The 19001-nt window shown below is 35.5% G+C and overlaps 1 protein-coding gene across 14 annotated transcripts in view; it reads right to left on the reverse strand.

Annotated features, from left to right (window-relative positions):
- LOC311433935 (proprotein convertase subtilisin/kexin type 6-like) overlaps positions 1 to 19001 on the reverse strand; it is a 412148-nt gene that overhangs the window by 146976 nt on the left and 246171 nt on the right. For 10 of the 14 annotated variants that reach the window (XM_084513681.1, XM_084513679.1, XM_084513677.1 and 7 more), the window contains one exon: positions 381 to 424. The exons of 1 other annotated variant lie outside the window; for it this stretch is intronic. In XM_084513681.1, the coding sequence (XP_084369807.1) occupies positions 381 to 424 (44 nt within the window). Of the gene's footprint in view, positions 1 to 380; positions 425 to 16264; positions 16303 to 16614; positions 16763 to 19001 lie in introns of those variants that run through there. 3 more of the 14 variants (XM_084513678.1, XR_014691073.1, XR_014691072.1) reach the window with 3 other exon arrangements.

A 19001-nucleotide genomic window follows, 5' to 3' on the forward strand; every position in this document is an offset into this window, starting at 1 on the left:
CCACTTGGGTAATTCAACCCACCATGTTTCTGTGATAGCAATTAGTTCATAGATTTCTAATTGCACTGTGGTTTCCAACTCGTCCAGTCAAATTTAGGTTCTGACACGTGTTAATAGTGCCACAGTCAGATCATGACTCTTGAGAACATCTGATCAGAAATGGATGATTCTCAGCATCAGTAGAGGAGAAGAAAAAAAGCAAAGCAAAATAAAACATTGACATAATAAAAAATTGACAAAAGACGGACAGAATAAGAGAATAAGTGGACATTAATATAACAGCCTCATATGATTAAGAGTCTATAAGAAAACTAATGATAATCAGTCTAAAAGCTCTGTAGAACAACACCAAGGCACTGTTAGTTGGAACCTACACTTACGTGGTAATATTATCCCTCAGTAGTTGCCCTGGAGTCCTAAAGTCCTACAAACCAAAATAAAAATAAATGTTACAAAATGAAAATTATTAGTTATTGAAAAGTTATGCAGTAATGACAAACTGGTAAAAATTTGTCAAATTTTGAACCTGGTAATCCAATTTACGTACCTTTAAACTCGACACCTACATAAAAACAATCTTTTCTGAAATCACAAAACAGATGAGTGATACTGCATCAGATGCTACAGCACATCATCTAATGAGTTGCCAATTATAGGAGAGCATTTTACAGTAAGATAGTAACTATATGCTAACTCCATTGAAAACTAGGATAGCTCTGCAACAAGCCTGACCTACTGCTATGGCATTATAACTTTAAAACATGGTCAGTCAGTAACTTATGTCCAATGGGTCTCAGAATGGCAGTTTTAACTGTTTGCATATTTGCTACATCAGTGTCAATAATCATTCATGCAGTTTCTTCCCTACAACCGTCTTATGATTGTTGAGAGGAACCAAAGGTTCTGACACTCTTTACCTGAATATATCTGGTAATTTTGCCCCCAGTTAAATACAGTGGCTCTTCACAATGGAAGATGGCGAGAAGTGAGAAGACTTTTCTGAAGTTTAAATTGTTTCTTTCTATTCATACAAAAGGAAACAAGATTTTTTTTCTTCTTGTTATTGAAAAACTGTGCATCTGCTTCTGATACAGCAATCACATTTCACATGAAACAGCCCAGAACTAGGCACAAGAGAAACTTAATAACAGCAAACTAACCTTGAATTTTCAGCTGAATTCTTTAGTTAAGATATTCCAAAAGCAAATAATATGCTCTTTTTTTTTTTTTTTTTTTTCTTTTTCTTTTTTTTTCCTTTTTTTTCCTTTTTTTTCTTCTCTCTCACGGCAGGAAAATTTGGAAAGATTATGTTCAGAGACAAATTAAATTTTAAGAAAGGGCATCTTGGCTCTCCTAGCCACGAAACTAAGACAAGAAGCATTCTGTGTGACTGCCTAGGTTAATCAAAATGGTTTAATTATTTTTCTAGATGAAATCATAAGTGTTTCTACAAAGTGCCTAGATTCTGTGAGAGAGGAGAGTGAAAGATACCTATTTCTCCAAGCTAAGAAGATGCTGGTGAGCAAACAACAGGCAGGAAAAACTATGACTAGATACACCAAAAGAACAATAGCTAAAAGCAGTTGTGAGATAATATTTGAAACCCACAGATAACTTTGGAAAAGCTAAAGGAGTTGTATCCTAGAAGATGTAGAAAGGAAGAAAGGCCTATAATTATCTTGATACTTTCTAGCAACACAGGGTTTAGGCAGTAAAAACAATCAGCTTGATTGATAGAAAACAGCTGAGATGGAAATAGAGTCCAAACTGTTCACCTGATTCAGTCAGGTGTTTAATGTTTAAACTCCCAGGCCAAGCTATCTCCAGCATAGACTAGGGTCCTGAGACACTCATTTTAATGGCTTCCCAAAGTTATGGAACTTCCAGTTCTACATAACGTAAAATATTTAAAAGATAATGCAAGTTAGAAGAGTAGTTCTCCAAAAATATTGTTGGAAGAGAAACATAACTCTTAAGTGTAAATACTGTACCAGGTAGGTTGGTCTGTCTTCACAGGATATGAAGCTCTCTGACACTGATTATAGAGGAAGTTGAGGGAAATGAAATACCAGTATACCTCTGATATGCATAGAGGACAGGTTTTGGCTGAGAAAAACATGTTCACTGTGATTGCAGGTTTCTAAGTAGGAAAGTAAATCTTAGAAGAAGGAGGTGTTTCTGCAGCTAGTTTATGGAAACAAAATGATGACACTTTGGAGAATCTAAGTAAAGATACTAGACAGGAAAAGAATGAGTTGGTAAGGCAAGTGGATCTAAACAGCTCTTGATCCATAAGTAATAAGTTAAAGTAATAATAATAATAATAAAATGGTAAGTTAAAAAGTTGCAGAGGACTAGGATCTGGGCACTGTGGGTAGCTTCTTACAATATAAGGTATCTTACAGTGTACAGGTATCTTACACTGACACTGACAGTCAGATCATGAGGACAGAGAGACAGAAGAATTTGAAACAACAGAATAAAACTTCTAGTGAAGGAGCTATTTTCATTTGCTCATCTTTTTGCAAATTGAGGTTTTTATATTTTATTGGTTTGCTACCTTTCAAATCATAACACATGCAGAAAAAAATGACTTAACTAGATTATTTGATTATTATTTTTCAATTTCTTTGCAAACTAACTTGCTGTGGCAGATAAAGGTCTGCCTGAAAATCTCTTTTTTCAGTCCTCTGACAGGAGCCACAGTGAAACTGGGAGAGGTCAAAAGAAGTCAGCTGCCATTTTCACTCCCATTTTTTATGGAAATGGGCAACAGATTGGTGAAGACATTGCGAAGGCTCTAAGGCAATCACTCTTTCAATTTGTCCAATATTAGTTTCAATAAGAACTGAGAACAGAAACAATTGCCAGCAGTCCCTAGTTGATTTGTTAAGACTCACTCTTGTCCACTTCAAATCACCTTTGACATTTACGAGCTCAACTTTGCAAACATCATTTGAGGATTATTATTTTATTTGATGCCTCTATTATGCTTGCGCCTAAACTACACAATGCTAAAAGTGATGTGAAAAAAGTGACTTTTTTTTTTTACACATCTACTTGTGGAAAAGAATGAAGTTTTTGCTGTTATATACAGGACCAATCCCTCCACCATTACACATGTAAGATAAATTAGTTTGAGAAGATTTATGTGTGTATATCCAAAGTGAATTTGAAAAAAAGAGAGATCTAATTTGGAAGACATTTATAATAAGACTACCATATTGCTAGCATATTGGCCTTCCCCTCTACCTACTTTCCTATATAAAAACTATCTTCATAGAGCTCACAGTGTATTAGAAACAAAAAAATGTTAAAAGAGAACACCTAAATCACTCTAGGTTTTCATTCTTTGCAACATGCAACAGGTTGCATGTAACTCTGCACTGTAGAATCTCAGGAACAAGAAGAAAGATAAAGCTGCAAAGCAAGGTAAATATGGTATTGACAAATAGTCCTGGAAGAGAAACTCTCAATGTGATTATGATTCTAGCGCAGGTACTTTAGAGGCTGGAAGGAAATTTCTGTCTGGGTGAGAAAATAATATTAATGTGGGAAAGATGCTGTTCAGTAACTAGTGCATATTCTTGCAGAAAAGATGCCACTTAGCCTGGAGCAAAAATTGTACAGCATGTGGATTCTGCCTACTGTCCATGAAAATGGAAAATCATTTGAACGCAAATGACAAAAGAGTGGAACAGGCAATGCTGGGGACCGCATTTAAGGAAATCTGAACTGTGTGGGTTTGGTAAAGTACAGCATGTCTACAATGGATTCTATACTGGAATGCAGGTATAGCTGGGCTGGCTTTAAACAGTTGGAAACCTAGACAGGTTATGGCACAGGTCATCCTACATGTAATTAAAAGAAAAGAAATGCACTCAAGGAAAGTTAGCATTTTTGTTAGGGTTTGCACACAACTGTTAGAGAAGAATAGTCTTGTAGGGAATGCTCCTCTGTGAGAGGAAAGTTGAAGATGGAGGTAAGCCAGAGTGACCAAAATTTATAAATTTATAAATAAATTCTGGACACAACCCTTAGATTATTAAATCTGACATGCCTTGTGAGTACCTAAAAACAATAACTTTTAGGCATTATGAAAACGCTTACTTGGAGTTGTTTTAGCAGAGTTTTTGTCTGTGTGTGTTTAAAACTGTGTTTAAAAGTTTATTCAAATACTATAATGTAAAAAGTAAATAAATCTGAAGTGTGTAGAACTAATAGTAATAAAAAGGTGAAGACATTTCCTCTCTGCTTGGTTGGGTGCAGAATAGCATGCTTTAAAGAATTAACCATCAAATACTCAGTGTGTGTAAAGCTTTTCTCATTGGTTGCAAGTAAGCTACAAAAGTTCCTATTGACTTCACTGAAGAAGGATCAACCCCACTAACATCTTGATGTTTGCTCCCACTTACGTTATTTTTTTTTTTCCTCCCATTTACTTTTCACTTGTGACTTTAAAATATAAGTGACAATGAAGTATTGTCTCTATAGTGTATAAATGGGAGCTTATTTCCTGCATTTACTCTGGTTTTCTTAGGGGAAAGGGGATTTACAGTTAATAACAAATCCTGTTCCACATTTGGATTATTCCTGTGTATAGTAAAAACTCCTTGAATTTCAAATAATGCCAATTTCCATTCCTTCAGCTGGAGAGGCAGTGGGAACTCTGGTGCGTGCTTTTTATCTCAGAATTGTAAGTGCTGTGGTAAAGGACTCAGCCATAAATAATCTCGTGTCACCAAAGCTGGTGATAAGCAAATGCTTACGGAAAAGCCCTGCTCCCTAATCTTTGCAGACCCATCACATCACACTGAGACAGTCTCCACAGCAGGTGAGTTGCAGTGACCACTTGAAGGCACAATGGGTATGGCCATCCCAGTCTTTGATCCCTTTGCATTGCTGTATGGAAATAGCATGGAAATCTTCACCACCCTTGACTGCTACCAGTAATGGATATGGGCATATGGAGAATGGTTAAACTGATTATCAAAACTGTTTACAGTATTTTATCAGATGGCAGCAACCTTCAAAAAAAAAAAAAAAAAAAAAAAAGCTGAACAGTATCAAACTTCCAACCCAACATTACATAATCAGAAAAATACAGAGAAACACAGTCTTGATTTTTGAGAATATGTTTCTTCTAAAAGATTTTTTTCAATAAAGGAAGATGAACAGGAAGAATATTTTGAAACTCCAGCAAACAAATTTATTTAAAAATATGACAAACTTGGATATAAGCAGAAGTAATGTTTGTCTGCTATTCTTTTTGTTTAATGTATTTGCCAGGTTTCTTTCTGGGACATCCATTACTACAGTATACTAATATTCACTTAATCCTACTGCAACTAATTATATGTCCCCCTTCACAAGTCTCTTACTTTCTGCCTATAAAATTAGACCTAATTAAATATATCAATGTTGAAGACTCAAATGATAGCAGTCACTTTCCCTACAAAAAAATTATAACCAGTAAAGATCACACATGTAACATTACAGTGACAACATCTAGAGAGTGGGAACAGCATGGTAATGATATTCAAACAGGAACCCAGCACCCCCTCAGCCCTGGAACCATTAATAACTTCAGCTGGAACAATTGACAGAGGGGAAATGAATCATTCCCTTTGACGAGAACAAAACTATATTAAAATGTAATAGTTTATTAAACAACTGACTTCAGAAGTTAAATTACTAAATTGTATCTCCATGGGTTTTAAGAAGTACTGTCTGATCACAATAATGGATTGCCTACAAACTTTTATCTTAGCCATCGCCTCCAGAGTTACTGTACTTAATTATTTAAACATTGTATTAATGAAACATGGTATACTGGTAAGAAAACTACTTTTATCACCACACATGAAAGAAAAAAATATTTGTGGTTTACACTGCACAACTGAATTTCCATCTTCCTTGAACATAGTAAAAAAGTCCTCTTTCCAGCTGCTCTGACTGCAAGGATTTGCAGAACTAATTTAATGGCTAACATTTTTTTTTTTTAATTATTATTATCATTATTTATCCAAAAAAGAATCATTTAAAATCTTTTGGTGCACCTGTTGTGCTGCATTATTACCCCCTGTGATTTCAATTTATGCCATATGAGAACATGTCACTGGAGCACCAGACTGCATCGTGCACAAAACTCAAGCAGGTTTGGAAAACGATGCTATATCACATTTTATAATGGATATCTGTACATATAAAATATATGTTTCTATACATAGAAACAAGAGGGCTATTTAAAGTTCTAAAAACAAGGGAAAATAAAATAGATATGACATGAATGAGGTTAAGTAAAACCATTCTTATTTCTACATATGTCCTTTGGGGTCTGAAAACATTTTCTGTGCAAGGAAGACTGCCCCTTGAACTGTTGAGAATTTAGTAGCAATTGTAGATTGTCATCTTTTTGTAGTGGAGCAGCCACAAGGGGGGAGTAAGACACATTTTTAAGTGAGTTTCAGTTGTTTGCCACCATTAGGAGGAACGGAATAAAACAAGAAAACTTGGAAAAATTCTATATTCTGTGGGTATAGAGTGTTGAGATGAATGCCGCTTCCTCATCTCTACTCAGAGTAATAGTTTCTCTCCTGTCACTTGAAACCTCTCCCCCAGGTTCTTTTCTGGTTCTATCTTCTACAGATGCCATCCTCCCTTTCTCCTTGACCAACTGTCCCAAGAGGGATAAAAGCATTTAGCAAAGTGCTCTGGAGCACAGGAAAGACCAAAACTTAGGTACTTAAATGGAAAATGCAGAAATGAACAAAATATTAATCATATGAGCTTACAGTTAAGCACCTTTGAGAGCCCTTAAGAAGAGAGACTTGGCTTGGAAGCCTGCAATATGAACACACTCATTGAATAATCATATTTTGTGGAAGGAGATTTCAAACACATTGCAGAATCCTGTACAGAAGACTGAAACAGTGCTTTTTTTTTTTTTTTTTTTTTTTTTTTTTTGACACAAGACAAAATATCCCTTTGCAAAGCACATTTTTCAGTCCTTCAGCCTCTTCATTAGAAAAAAATGGTGACAATAATTTTTCTCTGCCTTGTAACTGTATTGCAAAAACTAAGGATGACAACATTCTGCAAGAAATGCTTGGAGAGTATTTAAAATGCTAGAAATGCTAAAAAGTAATTCCTTAGTTTCCTAAGCAGTACATTTTAAAATCTAACTGCTATTATGTAGCAACTCTTTACAACCTGGAAAGCAGATGCACCATGGATTAAAACAAGTTCTTCTCCCTCTCTCTCTCCCCCTACCAAAAAAAAGAAAAAAGAAAAAAGAACAGTACCCCAAACCAATAATTCACAATTTTCTTAGGGAAGAAAGAACAAACACATGATCTGAGTTCTGCTTGGTGGTAGTAAGACTTTCAGTAATGTATTGTGTCCAGTTTTTCACCAATGTCCTTAAAAACAAATATGGACCAAGAGCAGAGGTAAGAAGAGAACAATGAAAACAATCAGAAAGATCAGAAAGCACTACAGCTATTCTGTCTAAAAGTAAAGAAGACTGGGAGAGAAATGATAGCAGCTGAGAGATATGTAAGAGAAGGAGAATTATCTGTATGACAAGCCCAATGTGGATAGGACAAGAAGTAAATCTTGAATCACAGCAAGAGAGATTCAGGTTAGACATTATGGAAAAAAAAAATAAAAATCTAATTGTGGAAAAAGCTAAGCACTTGAGAAGAACACTTACCTCACCTGGTGAGACTGTGGGATCTCCACTGCTGGGAGATTTCAAGAACAATTTAGGCAGATAACTGTCAGATGTGTGCAATGTCCTGCCATTTTCTTGGGCTAACCGATGAAGAGAATCCTGTTTCCTGTGATTCTAAGTTTTACCATCCAGTCTGCACAGACAGTGAAAAATGATTTTTTTATTTTTTATTTTTTGGTGAGCTACAGAGACCAGACACTTAATGTGTGGAAGTCATTAATGAAAACCAGCTTAAATAATCTTCCAAAAATACTCACCTGCATTTCAGTGTGGGAAGGCAATAACCCATTGCTGAAGGAATCCTAGTCTACCAACAGGAAGAGGACCAGGAAATGAATTCTCCTTGGAAATTTCATTCTGTGTGGTAGCCAAGCCTGCAGGATAACTTTCCCATAATTGTTCTCCCTCCACTTACAAACAGCTGTTGAAAAGGAGCTCTCAGAAGACTGCACAGATGGTAGAAGGGTCAAGATGGTGGTTAACTCATGCTCCAAGAGGAGCATGAAGTTGGAGGAGGTGATTCTGTCATATTTTTCTGTGTGGGGAAGGGTCCCATCTGAGGCTGGACAGGTAGTTGGTTTTTGGGGGGCTGTAAGGATACTGGATGTCACAGCATAACCTGTGGATCTAGGATCATTAGATTAGTGTACACTGTACACATTAGATTAGCCTGTACACTGGGAGCTGTTATTTATCCAGAATATCTAGATGGTAGCTCATTGTTCTCACTGAATGCTCTTTATTCTCACTTGTCTGCTTCTTTATCATTTCTTTCTTAGGGACCTCAGACTGGAAGATGAGAAGGGCTCACAGACAGAATAAGATTTATATTTTGAATAGAAAAGGCAGGAGCAATACAGAGAAGAGGTGAAATTCAGACAGGTGTTTATATTTTTTATATGTCTTGTTAAAATGAATCCTCAAATACTTGTGGTCTTGTAGAACTACAGCCTTTGGCCTGTGGCTAGCATGAATATAGTATAACCTTTGGTGTAATCCTTTTGAAGGGTTGCAGAAAATTATGTTACTTGATCACATGAGAAACTGGATCTAAAGGTTTCCCTTCATCAGCTCTCTTAGTTTACCCACCTAATCAATTCCTGGTGCCAAGAACTTTTGTCTCTCCTTTGTCTTGGTGTCCTTCGCATAATTGTTTCCCTCTTTGCTCCTATTGTCTTAATTCTCTCCCTCTTTCACTGAAGCAAAACCAGTCAGTTTTAGCAAACAACCTACAGCCACTGTTTTTCTCACTACAAAACCACACACTGCATTCATCATGGGTTATGGTTACACATTTGCAGGCAGAGTTTTTTTGAATGCCATTCAGTATAATAAATTGGGAACACAGGATTTCAGAAGACTTGGGTTCTGTTTGTCAGTGCACCACAATGTTGATGCTTACTTGAATGACTACTGCAGGAGAACAATGAGTCACCCAGCAATGAAGATTTAAGGCCATATTATTGACAGTTGCCTTTTAGAGCATTTTGTTCTTTGTGTTCCGGAGAGTACACAGCACTTTGGGAACCTGCTGACGGCCAGTCCTTCATTTGGGAGAGGGAAGGTGTGATATTACACTTCAGTTTTATCCAACTTGTCCTCCAAGTGGTAAATATGTGTGTGTGGGTATGCACATATGCAAAGAAAACTTAAAATAATTTATGAAGGAATTACAAAATCCAATATGCCATAATCTTGCTTACCAAAGTACAAAAGAAACCAAAAACTCCTCCCACATCTTAACAGCTAAACATTAGTGTACTTGAAAATACAACTGTGGGAAAAAAAATAAATTGCACTAACAAACTTACAACACGATAAAACAATGTATTTGAGAACTTCAGCCAGATAAGCTACTTGTAATATTCTCTTGTTTTGCCAACACATTACTCTATGAGAGAACGTCTGTAAATCCTGATGTAATAACTTACTTTGGATTAAATTCCATTCAAAAAACTTACTGTGCTTTCAATAAACAATATGTTAGCATACAACATATCTAAGTGTTAGGAAATGGGGTTCAGCTTTCCATCTGCTGTTGAAGCTGAGGAAGTATTCATCTATACCTTTCTTCTGACCCCTCTAAATCTTATAACCTTGTCAGAAGTATCCACAGCTCCCCTTAATTTTCAGTTATCTTTAATCAATCAATTCTGAAAATAAATTATAACCTGGAAACAGAAGACATCATCCAAATTAGAATGGTGTTTAAACAAGATGGAATTAGGTAGAATATATGGTTTAAAACAGACTTATTTTTTGTGCTAATAAAATTTATAGCCAAGAAAGCTGTAAAATTCTTTTCTCAAGACAGTTTTTCTACATTTGCTGCCTGGACATTTGGTTTTGCATTACGGTGAGATGGGAGTTGGTATGGGTAAATTGTGAAGTGAAATATTGATTCTCATCAAAATTATCTGATGGAGGCAGCTTAAGAGTATCATATTGACATTGTTAAAAGTAGGGTTGACAATATAGAGTATTTAGCAGCATTAAGCTGGTGTAGGGATATTGCACTGAGAGAACACTATTTCTTAATAAAGACTTGTCATTGCTTTTGAAACTGGAGGGTAAATTGATGCATTTATCTCACAGAATTCAAATATCACATACAGAAATATCTTCAGACATCACAATAATATCATTCTTTGTGTACTTTCTAAGGAGGCCTGTCCCCTGAATTGTCTATAAACCAGCATCTTAACTCTCCCCATAAATGTTTTCCCAAAGTTCTCAAAGGAAATAGGAAAAAAACTAATTAAAATTACATGACAGGCCAGTCTGGAACTGACAAAACCAAGAATTTTGCCATTAAGATTGAAACTCCATCTTTGAGACACCCAGTTGTGTTTTGTTGCATTTAAATAAGTGTTCATCTGACCCTCTGCCAGTTAATTATGGGGATCACCAGAATTTTATTCTGTCCCCTTGCTCTTCAATACTGATGTTCTTCTTTGCTTCTTTCACTTCTATTTTTAGGGACCTTAAGATGAGTTATCATTGCTAACCTGATAACACCGAGATCTACTTTGCTCTTTTAGCTGATCTTACTGAAGCAGCTTTTAGTCTTTTCATCCTACGTTCCTAAAGTGCAAATTGGGATCTTAACTGAATTGAAAGAGAGAGAGAGAGAGAGAGAGTGAGAGAGAGAGAAAAAGAATCTCAAAATTAGATCCTCTTCTCCCTTTTTGCCACTAACCTATTAAAAAGTAGCTCTAAGTTTTCAGTTCCATTCGATGAAAATCTGTATGTTCTTTAAAGTACAGATAAGACTATGGGTGTACCGGTGGACCTCATTTAGACTTTTTTTTTTTTTTCCTTTGTCCTTTAAATTTACTTATTTCAATTCACTTTGGGTTTCTCATGTGAATATAAGAAGAGATTGAGAAGACACCATAAATCTTCCCACAACATTCTCTCTCTTGTCCCCATTTGAAGGTGTAGGAATCTCCTTTTATTACCTTCACACCAAAGAGCGATGCAAATATCCAGGAACATTTTAATTCAGATGAGAGAGAAGAAGGGGAAAGAAATCTGTGGAACAAAATATTTCCTAATACCTCCTGTGGCTGCTCTTTGCAACAAGATTTTCTGGGTTACTCCTAAAACATAGGTTAGAAAAGGTAAAGGGAATTATTTCCTCTGAAATGTAATCTGCCACCAACGAGGAGACATTGCTTTGTCTGGTAATATAAAGGAATCTCAGAAGGGGACAGTAGAAAAGTTAGAAGTCATAAAAACAAAACAACAAAAAAAATAAAAAGTATGTGATCATTTGGAGGTTTCTTGGTATGATGGTAGTAGAGAAGATTTTTCAAAACGCTGTAGACAAACATTTACATTTTTATACTTGTATGAAACACTCATCAGAATCTTCTGATATGTGTCCGTCACTAGAGAAATTTAATGAATACTATTTTACTAGTGGAATTTTCCCACTGAATGCAAATGATTCCAAAAGTTTATATTCAGAATGTCTCATGCTTTTCTTTGTTAGACAGCTGGTAGAGGGAAAGGGTTGCAAAAATAAAGAAAATTATATATAATGAATAACCAGTTGCAGTAGATGCTAGGAAACTAAACATATTTTTATTGTGAGGACATTATGCTGCTATAACCTAACCTTCCCCACCCCATAGGGTAAAGAACATTTAATGAAGGAGAGGATGCTTTTATTAATCTGTAGTCCATTTCTGTGCCATATAATACTAATTAGACATTCACTAGTAATTTCTTCCACCCACCCCTTATTTTGTAGATTAAATTCTTTTTTCCAACATTTGATAAGGAAAGAGCGCTAGTTAACTAACACACATTATTTATTTTTACATTATAATCACTGAAGTCTTAACAAATGTATATGCCCTAACACATAGGAGGTCATCTTGTATTTTGTTTTGAGAAAATCTTTCAACTTGCCAAGACTATCAAGACTCAAAACTTCTGTTCCTTGGACATATTTGAAACTGTGGATTCCCTGGGTGTAGCTTAATTTCAATAAAGTCATCTCAGTGGTGTATTTTCCACTAGGGTGTATATGTTACAAATAACACGATTTTTGATTTTCTGGTCACTTTTTTTTTTTTTTTTTTTTTTTTTTTTTTTTTTTTTTTTTTTCCTTTCCTGTATCCAAACTCTTTTCTCCTCTCCCTGCTCAGGTAATATTAGATTATTGATATAGTTGCTAGGCTAAGCTGTTTGGTTCTACCTCTACTCCTAAACAAAGTTAATGCCTGACTACTAGCTCTGCTTCTTTAGCTTTGGTCCAAAGCCAGTTTTCTGTTTACACTCAGCTATTTGATCAGTTACTTATATTGTTTTATTAGATTTTTGTTAGAAACAAGAATTATAGGAAGAACACCTCTTTAGAGTAGAGAATACCTCTTAAATACCTAAAGCTGAGAAAAATATTTATGTATTTTTGTGGCAAAGAAAGACAACTTTCTGAAAGCCTGAAACATTATCAAATGAAAGTGTATGTGATAGCATTTATTTTTACAACATACTGTTGCTCCAGTGAACTTGAACAGCAAGTCTGTGATTAATATTTCTCTCTCTCTCTCTTTTTTTTTTTTTTTTTTTTGTGTGTGTGTGTTTTGTTTTGTTTTGCTTTTTAATATAGTTTCTAAGGAGACTACTGGGTAAAAATTTCCCAAACCAAAAGAATGCTATACCTCACCTCTTTTGGACTGTGAACACAATTGGTTCATATGCTTACTTGTTGACAGGATATTATTGCTTTCCTAGTATATGTAATTTTATGGTACCTGCTTATAGTCAACTGCCCTTTGATACATAATTTTACAGTATTTGCTACCAGTTTCTCAGACCCTTTTTATTGGTGCTGGCTAAATCAGGTGTATAATGTAAGAGCATCAGTATGAGGAGTTTGAGTGGAATGACAATCAATTGTCCACTGATTCTGCTGATAGGTTCCAAGTCTAGCCTTATGAAAGATTTCTGCCCCCTTTTCCAAAGTTTTGCTGATTAGTTTGACCTGGCTTGGGCAAGGGGCTACTGCCAAATTTGTAGGCAATGATCCTGCAGTCAGATCTTCATATCTGGGATGACATTGACCTCAGCAAGTGCTTAGGCAGACAACTATACATTTGTTCCAGGAATGTTTCTACCTGTTTCTACTGGTTGCTGAGTTGATGAGAGTTTCCAAATATCTGGAAATGAGCAAATGCACCAATCATACAGGTCCTCCTCTTCTATATGGTCACAATATCTGTATCTGTCCATGTATCACTTGTACACCCCAGGGACTCTGGTGACAGTGTTCTCCAATTACATATATATCTCCCCATATAGACATAGTTATATCTGCATATGTATATATACTGTCATCATAGAATATATGCGCAAAAATATACATTCATATATGCATTTATATATATATAAAATTAAATATAGGTCTCCTGAGTGCACTCATCCGGTTTCATATATTCTGTGTTGGAGATAATCTATTTTCTCCCATAGGATTCTGGACACAGGTCTGGCTTATGTCAATCACGTCACCTTATTCAGGTAAAGCACAAAAAGTAACAGCAAGGTCAAAGAACTGAGAATAATAATGAACTTTCCATTAAAAAAGTAAATAAATATTCTAGATTAATGAGTATCCTGGGCTTTTTTACAATTATAAAGTGCAAGAAGTAGCTGATTTGGGATTTTAGTTCTGTTTCCTTTCTTAAACACACAAATATAAATAAGAAGAAACACTGCTAAGTCCTCTGAGTGCAGTTTTATAAAACTATCTAAGAATGAGGTCTTTCTTCCTGGACTGTGGACTAATATTTTTATAGTTTTCTTTCTGTAGGAGTGATAAATTCAAACCAAACTTCCAAAATCCATTCCCTGTTCTTTTACTGATCCAGAAAATGACCGCAAGACATAGCTCTAATAAACCTATCTAAAAAAGGAACTCTGATCTCCTCAGTCCACTGAAATAATGTTTGCATTAATTTCTGGTTGTAATAACAGGTATGTAATTAATAGAATATATCAAGAACAGGGAGTATATTCTTGAGCTTACATTATTTTCCTATACTGAAATGAACATCTTTCTTTTTAAAATATATTTCTTTCCTGGAAATAAAGAAACATTGCTTCTATTAATTTCCATGAGTATTTTATATAAAACTGTTGCTTATTTTTTCAAGTGCTTCAAGGGTGTATATATATATACATATATATATTTTAATACAGTTATTGATGTAATGTAGAACACACTTTGTGCAACAAAAAGACTGCTAGGACTGTGAGTTTTATTAAAGGAATCAGGATAATCTGGGTACACTGTAGTACAATACCTAGAGTTTAGTTACTTTTAAAACTTAAGTTTAACTGATAAAATGGAATTATGGTAAATGTGAACTTGGAAATCATTTTTATAAACTGATTACATTACAGAGTTGGTGACTTGGAAAACATCCCAATGATACCTGAGGGGTGCAGAGAGAGGATTAGATATACTGAGGAAAAAACACACAGAAGTGATCATTTTCCCACTGTATCCATTTAAAAAGCTGTAGTTCTTGTTTCTTCCAAATATAGCCTCTTTGCAATTTTCTTATTGCCTCAAATTTGTTAGAAGGAATGTGACGTCACTACAAATAGTTTCTTTAAAGTCTCCTCAAGCTGCATTTCACTTTGTAAGCATCTCAAAACAACTGAGTATGCAGGGCTAGATCTCGCCCCCTCCCACATTCAGAGAACTCTGCTGGAGTTCACTCTGGTTAATGCATGGAGTTGAAACTAAGCTTTGGCCTACCCTGATTTACAGGAAAGCCAGTGAGGCATCTTCTTTTTACCTGTCTTTTTCTCCAAACTTTTATTGGACAAGCCTTTGCCCCTCCAGCTGCCACATTTCTTTTTCATTACTATTATTATTGTTATTACTTTATTTAAGGGATATGGGAAGAAAATGAATTTTCAAGTCCCAGACCTCTGCTCCATGAAGACCCACATGGTTATGCCAAGGGCTTGTGCCACAGGACTATTCAGAAAGTCAGAAACCGAAATATGAATTGGGTTATAAGACAGAAGTCATGGAGCTGGAGTAACATATAAAAGCTGGAATCAAAAATTGCTAAAATGAACAGAAAGTGTTATAACTGGCCGTATGTTTCTTTAACATTTTGCTGAACAACTTGCTTTTATTAATTTTACCTACCACAAAGGGATGTTGCATACAATAATAATTTTGTGTTTGTAAGTTTGAAGACATAAATTCCCATAAAGTGTCAGCGCTCTATATAATATGGTAGATATATATATATTTTTGTTAAATACTGGAGGTAGAAATATTGAATTTGTTTTTGGTGTTACAATGGTATTCTACCTCAGTAATATAAAAATGCATAGTAATCAAAATTAAACAAAAATTAAAAATATAAGAAAAAAAAACTCTTGCCTTTTGTCTCAAGTAAATTCGATGCTAATTTTGTTTCATGTGACAACCCCTCCCCCCCATCAAAAAAAAAAAAAAAATCACAGACAACGGATAGTTTCTTTGGCAAAGAAACACACTTTGAAGAGAAAGTTCACATCGAGAGGAGTCTTGCAGGCATCCTGTTGCCCTGTCCAAAAGCTGCTTCAGAGGATAAAACAGTGGTCATTTCCCCAAATGCCAGCCCTCCTCTGATAGATGGGGCAGCAGCAGCAAGGAGTGTGCTGCACAGTCTCTCCTGGAATGCTTTAGGCTTTAGGATAAATACTAATATTTAGACAGAGGAATATTTACGGATATTCACCTAGCCAAATGCTGCAACTGTAAGTGTAGATGGCAAAGCTGCATGTGAAGATGGCAAAGCAGCCAGACCCCTTCCTAAGTTTTTTTTTTTTTTTTTTTTTTTTGTCTCTTTGCTAACTATAATGGGTGACTGCTTTTCTGCCTAAACAGCTCTAAAGGGCTATGAAAACTGAAGTCCTTCAAAGCTGTTTAAGGTTTCCTCGGATTTACAATAAAATTCTGCATTACATATTTCCTAGTAAAATCTCTGAAGCATTGCAAGCAGTACTTACATAATTGTCCATTAAGTCAGTATTTGTGTATTCAACACCTAGAAAATATGGAAGGTGATTGTGGATAGGGAAGGAAAAAAAACAAAGGCAGAGGAGGAAACGGAAAAAAAAAAAAAAAAACTACCCTCCAACAGCCATGCAGCTATTAAACATATGCCAAAGTAAACAATAGTGTTAGGGTCTGCCATAGCTTTGCCCTGCAGGTAGACGGCAGGCGGCACAGAAGGAAAGCAAATGGAAAGGAAAAGAGAGACAGTACAGGATGTGGATGAGATGCCGAGCCCTGAGAGCATGAACGGCCTGATTGTGATCCTCAAGTCACACCATCAGCCATGCAAAACAGGACATACCTTTCTGGCTTGCTGGTTCTGTCGGCTGAAACAAAGCAGTCCCATTCTCAGCGGGAGGCCAAATCAAAATGAAATTTTATTTAGTCTGCACTGTCCCCAGATTGGGTTTCAGAATGACTGCTTTAGGAGATAGCATGGATGTGGCTGATGCATGCTTTGCATATGAAACTGCAATAGAAAAAAAAATCTACATAATCAAAAAAATCTGTGCTGTGTGTATGGCAAAAACCCCTGGACGTTAGTGAATCAGCTACAATGGATGTTTTAAAAAATGACCTTTCTGAATAAAGTGCACATTTGTGCTCTGCAATGCTATTTTCAATAAATATATTATAGATCATTTTGCATGTAATTATTTGGAATCTGCCCTGAGAGACTGAAATATCAAATATTTTTTTTTTTCTTTTTTTTTTCTTTCTTTTTTTTTTTTTTTTCTTTTTTTATTTTTTAATCACGGAGCAGAATTACAATTTGGAAACAAATGCAGAAAAAATATCTATCTAAAGAGGCCTTCTCTGTCTTGTGGTGGCTGTTAGTGATTGAACCTCTGAATACTCTTGAATTTAATGTTTTGTTTAAGTCCCTTCTTCCCAGAGTATCCAATGGCCTACTGCAGTAAAGAACGTTTTTTTTTTGTTTTTTTTTTTTTTTTTTTTTTTTTCATACCACTGATCTAATTCATCCCACCTTGCAATTTTAGGAAAGGATCCATTCTTTGATTGCACACTTAATTTTCCAGGCTATTAATAAATAAAAAAGATCATCAACTAAACACACAGCATTTTCAGTAGAAGTTAGAAATAACTTACAAAGGCAAGGAGTAGTCTACAGAATATGCAGGGCATATACCATGTAATGCCTTTGTTGTCAGTTATGCTGCAAATGAGATTTTCAAATAGGATTTGTAGAGGCAGGACAGTGATCAACACAGTGCAACATCCAGGAAAGGGAAGTTGAGCACAGTGTTCTGTAAGACAAGGGGGCAGAATAGAGTCTGTTTGTAAATACCTATTATTATCCAAAGAAAACACTTATCACTGCTTGATTTTGCCACACTAGCCACTTGGAATAGGTGATACCAGTAATTTTGTATGTGCACATCTGTGTGGGCATGGGTGTTTCTATTTATCTGTGTGCCGTGCATGTAAGGCTGTAGTCTGTGTACATATCTATGTATGATGGTTACCCTGTAAAAGACAAGCCAAAGGCAGCACAAACAATGCACATGTTTTCAATTGACAGATATTTCTATGCTAAAACAAGCAGTGCTAATACTGTGCTCTATAGCGTATGGACAGCCAAAGAATGGGAAGAAAAAAAAAAAAAAAGCACCATAAAATCTTTAAGAATGTAAAGGGGATAACAATCCCAAATAAACAATACAGATAAAAACTTCCAAGAATAATGAGATACAGTGCAAATCATTCACACAATGTGCTTTCACACAGCAATGACGGAAGTCACTGACAACAATGCAACCATGTGCAAATACTTCTTGGAGAAACAGTCGAGCAAATTTTGTAATTCTATCTTCTGTGTTTTGCAGGCTGAGTTTGAGACTGTGTAACGAAATGTGCTAGAATACTGGTGCTTTAAAATTAAGCATTGGACATTATGGAAGGTAACTTCATAACGAGTTTTCCTATTGCTATTTAAAGCTAGAAATCCATAAGGAGCACAGTGAAAAATATAACATTTGTTCTCCTTATGTCTTGGAACAACTGTTTTTATATTTGTAGTCATCCTAACTGTTGTTCCAAACAAGATATTCAGATAGTCCCCAGCCTCATGCTGTATCATATTTATTCTGATGTATATCTCTTAGTAAAGCTTTGTCTACATTGAATTAATTTTTGTGTGTGTTATTATTTTTATAAGTGCTGCTTTTTTTTTTTTTTTCTCACAGAACTTCCCACTTCAGGGAAAAAGAAATATGTGATTGCTTTAAAAATAGAAGACCAAAACCAAAGCTAGTATTCCCAAAATTCAATGCACCTGGCATTCACTTTATACCTAATAAGCATCCGTGAATATGCAAATGTTCAATGTCTCCAGTAACCTCATTAATTTATTCCTCAGGCAATCAAAGAATGTGAACCAGTCCTCTGCTACTAATACTGGAAGTGGTATGCTGTTCAGCATTGCGAGAATCAGCTGAAAGCACATTCTGCATATTGAAAAACTGTTTCATCTTTCTTCCTTCCTTTGCCACTCTGATTCAAACAAAGGCTTCCTACCTCAGTTTACATAGCTGACAGCAAAAGTTGAAAAATGCCAAAAAATAATTAAGACACACATATATATATATTATAAATATATTCATGTGCATGTATACATGCTGGGAAGATAAACAGTTTCAAGAGATCTCAGCAGAATTCCAGTTTGAA

This window comes from Aythya ferina (assembly GCF_964211825.1).
Source record: "Aythya ferina genome assembly, chromosome: 1".
Classification (NCBI taxonomy): domain Eukaryota; kingdom Metazoa; phylum Chordata; class Aves; order Anseriformes; family Anatidae; genus Aythya; species Aythya ferina.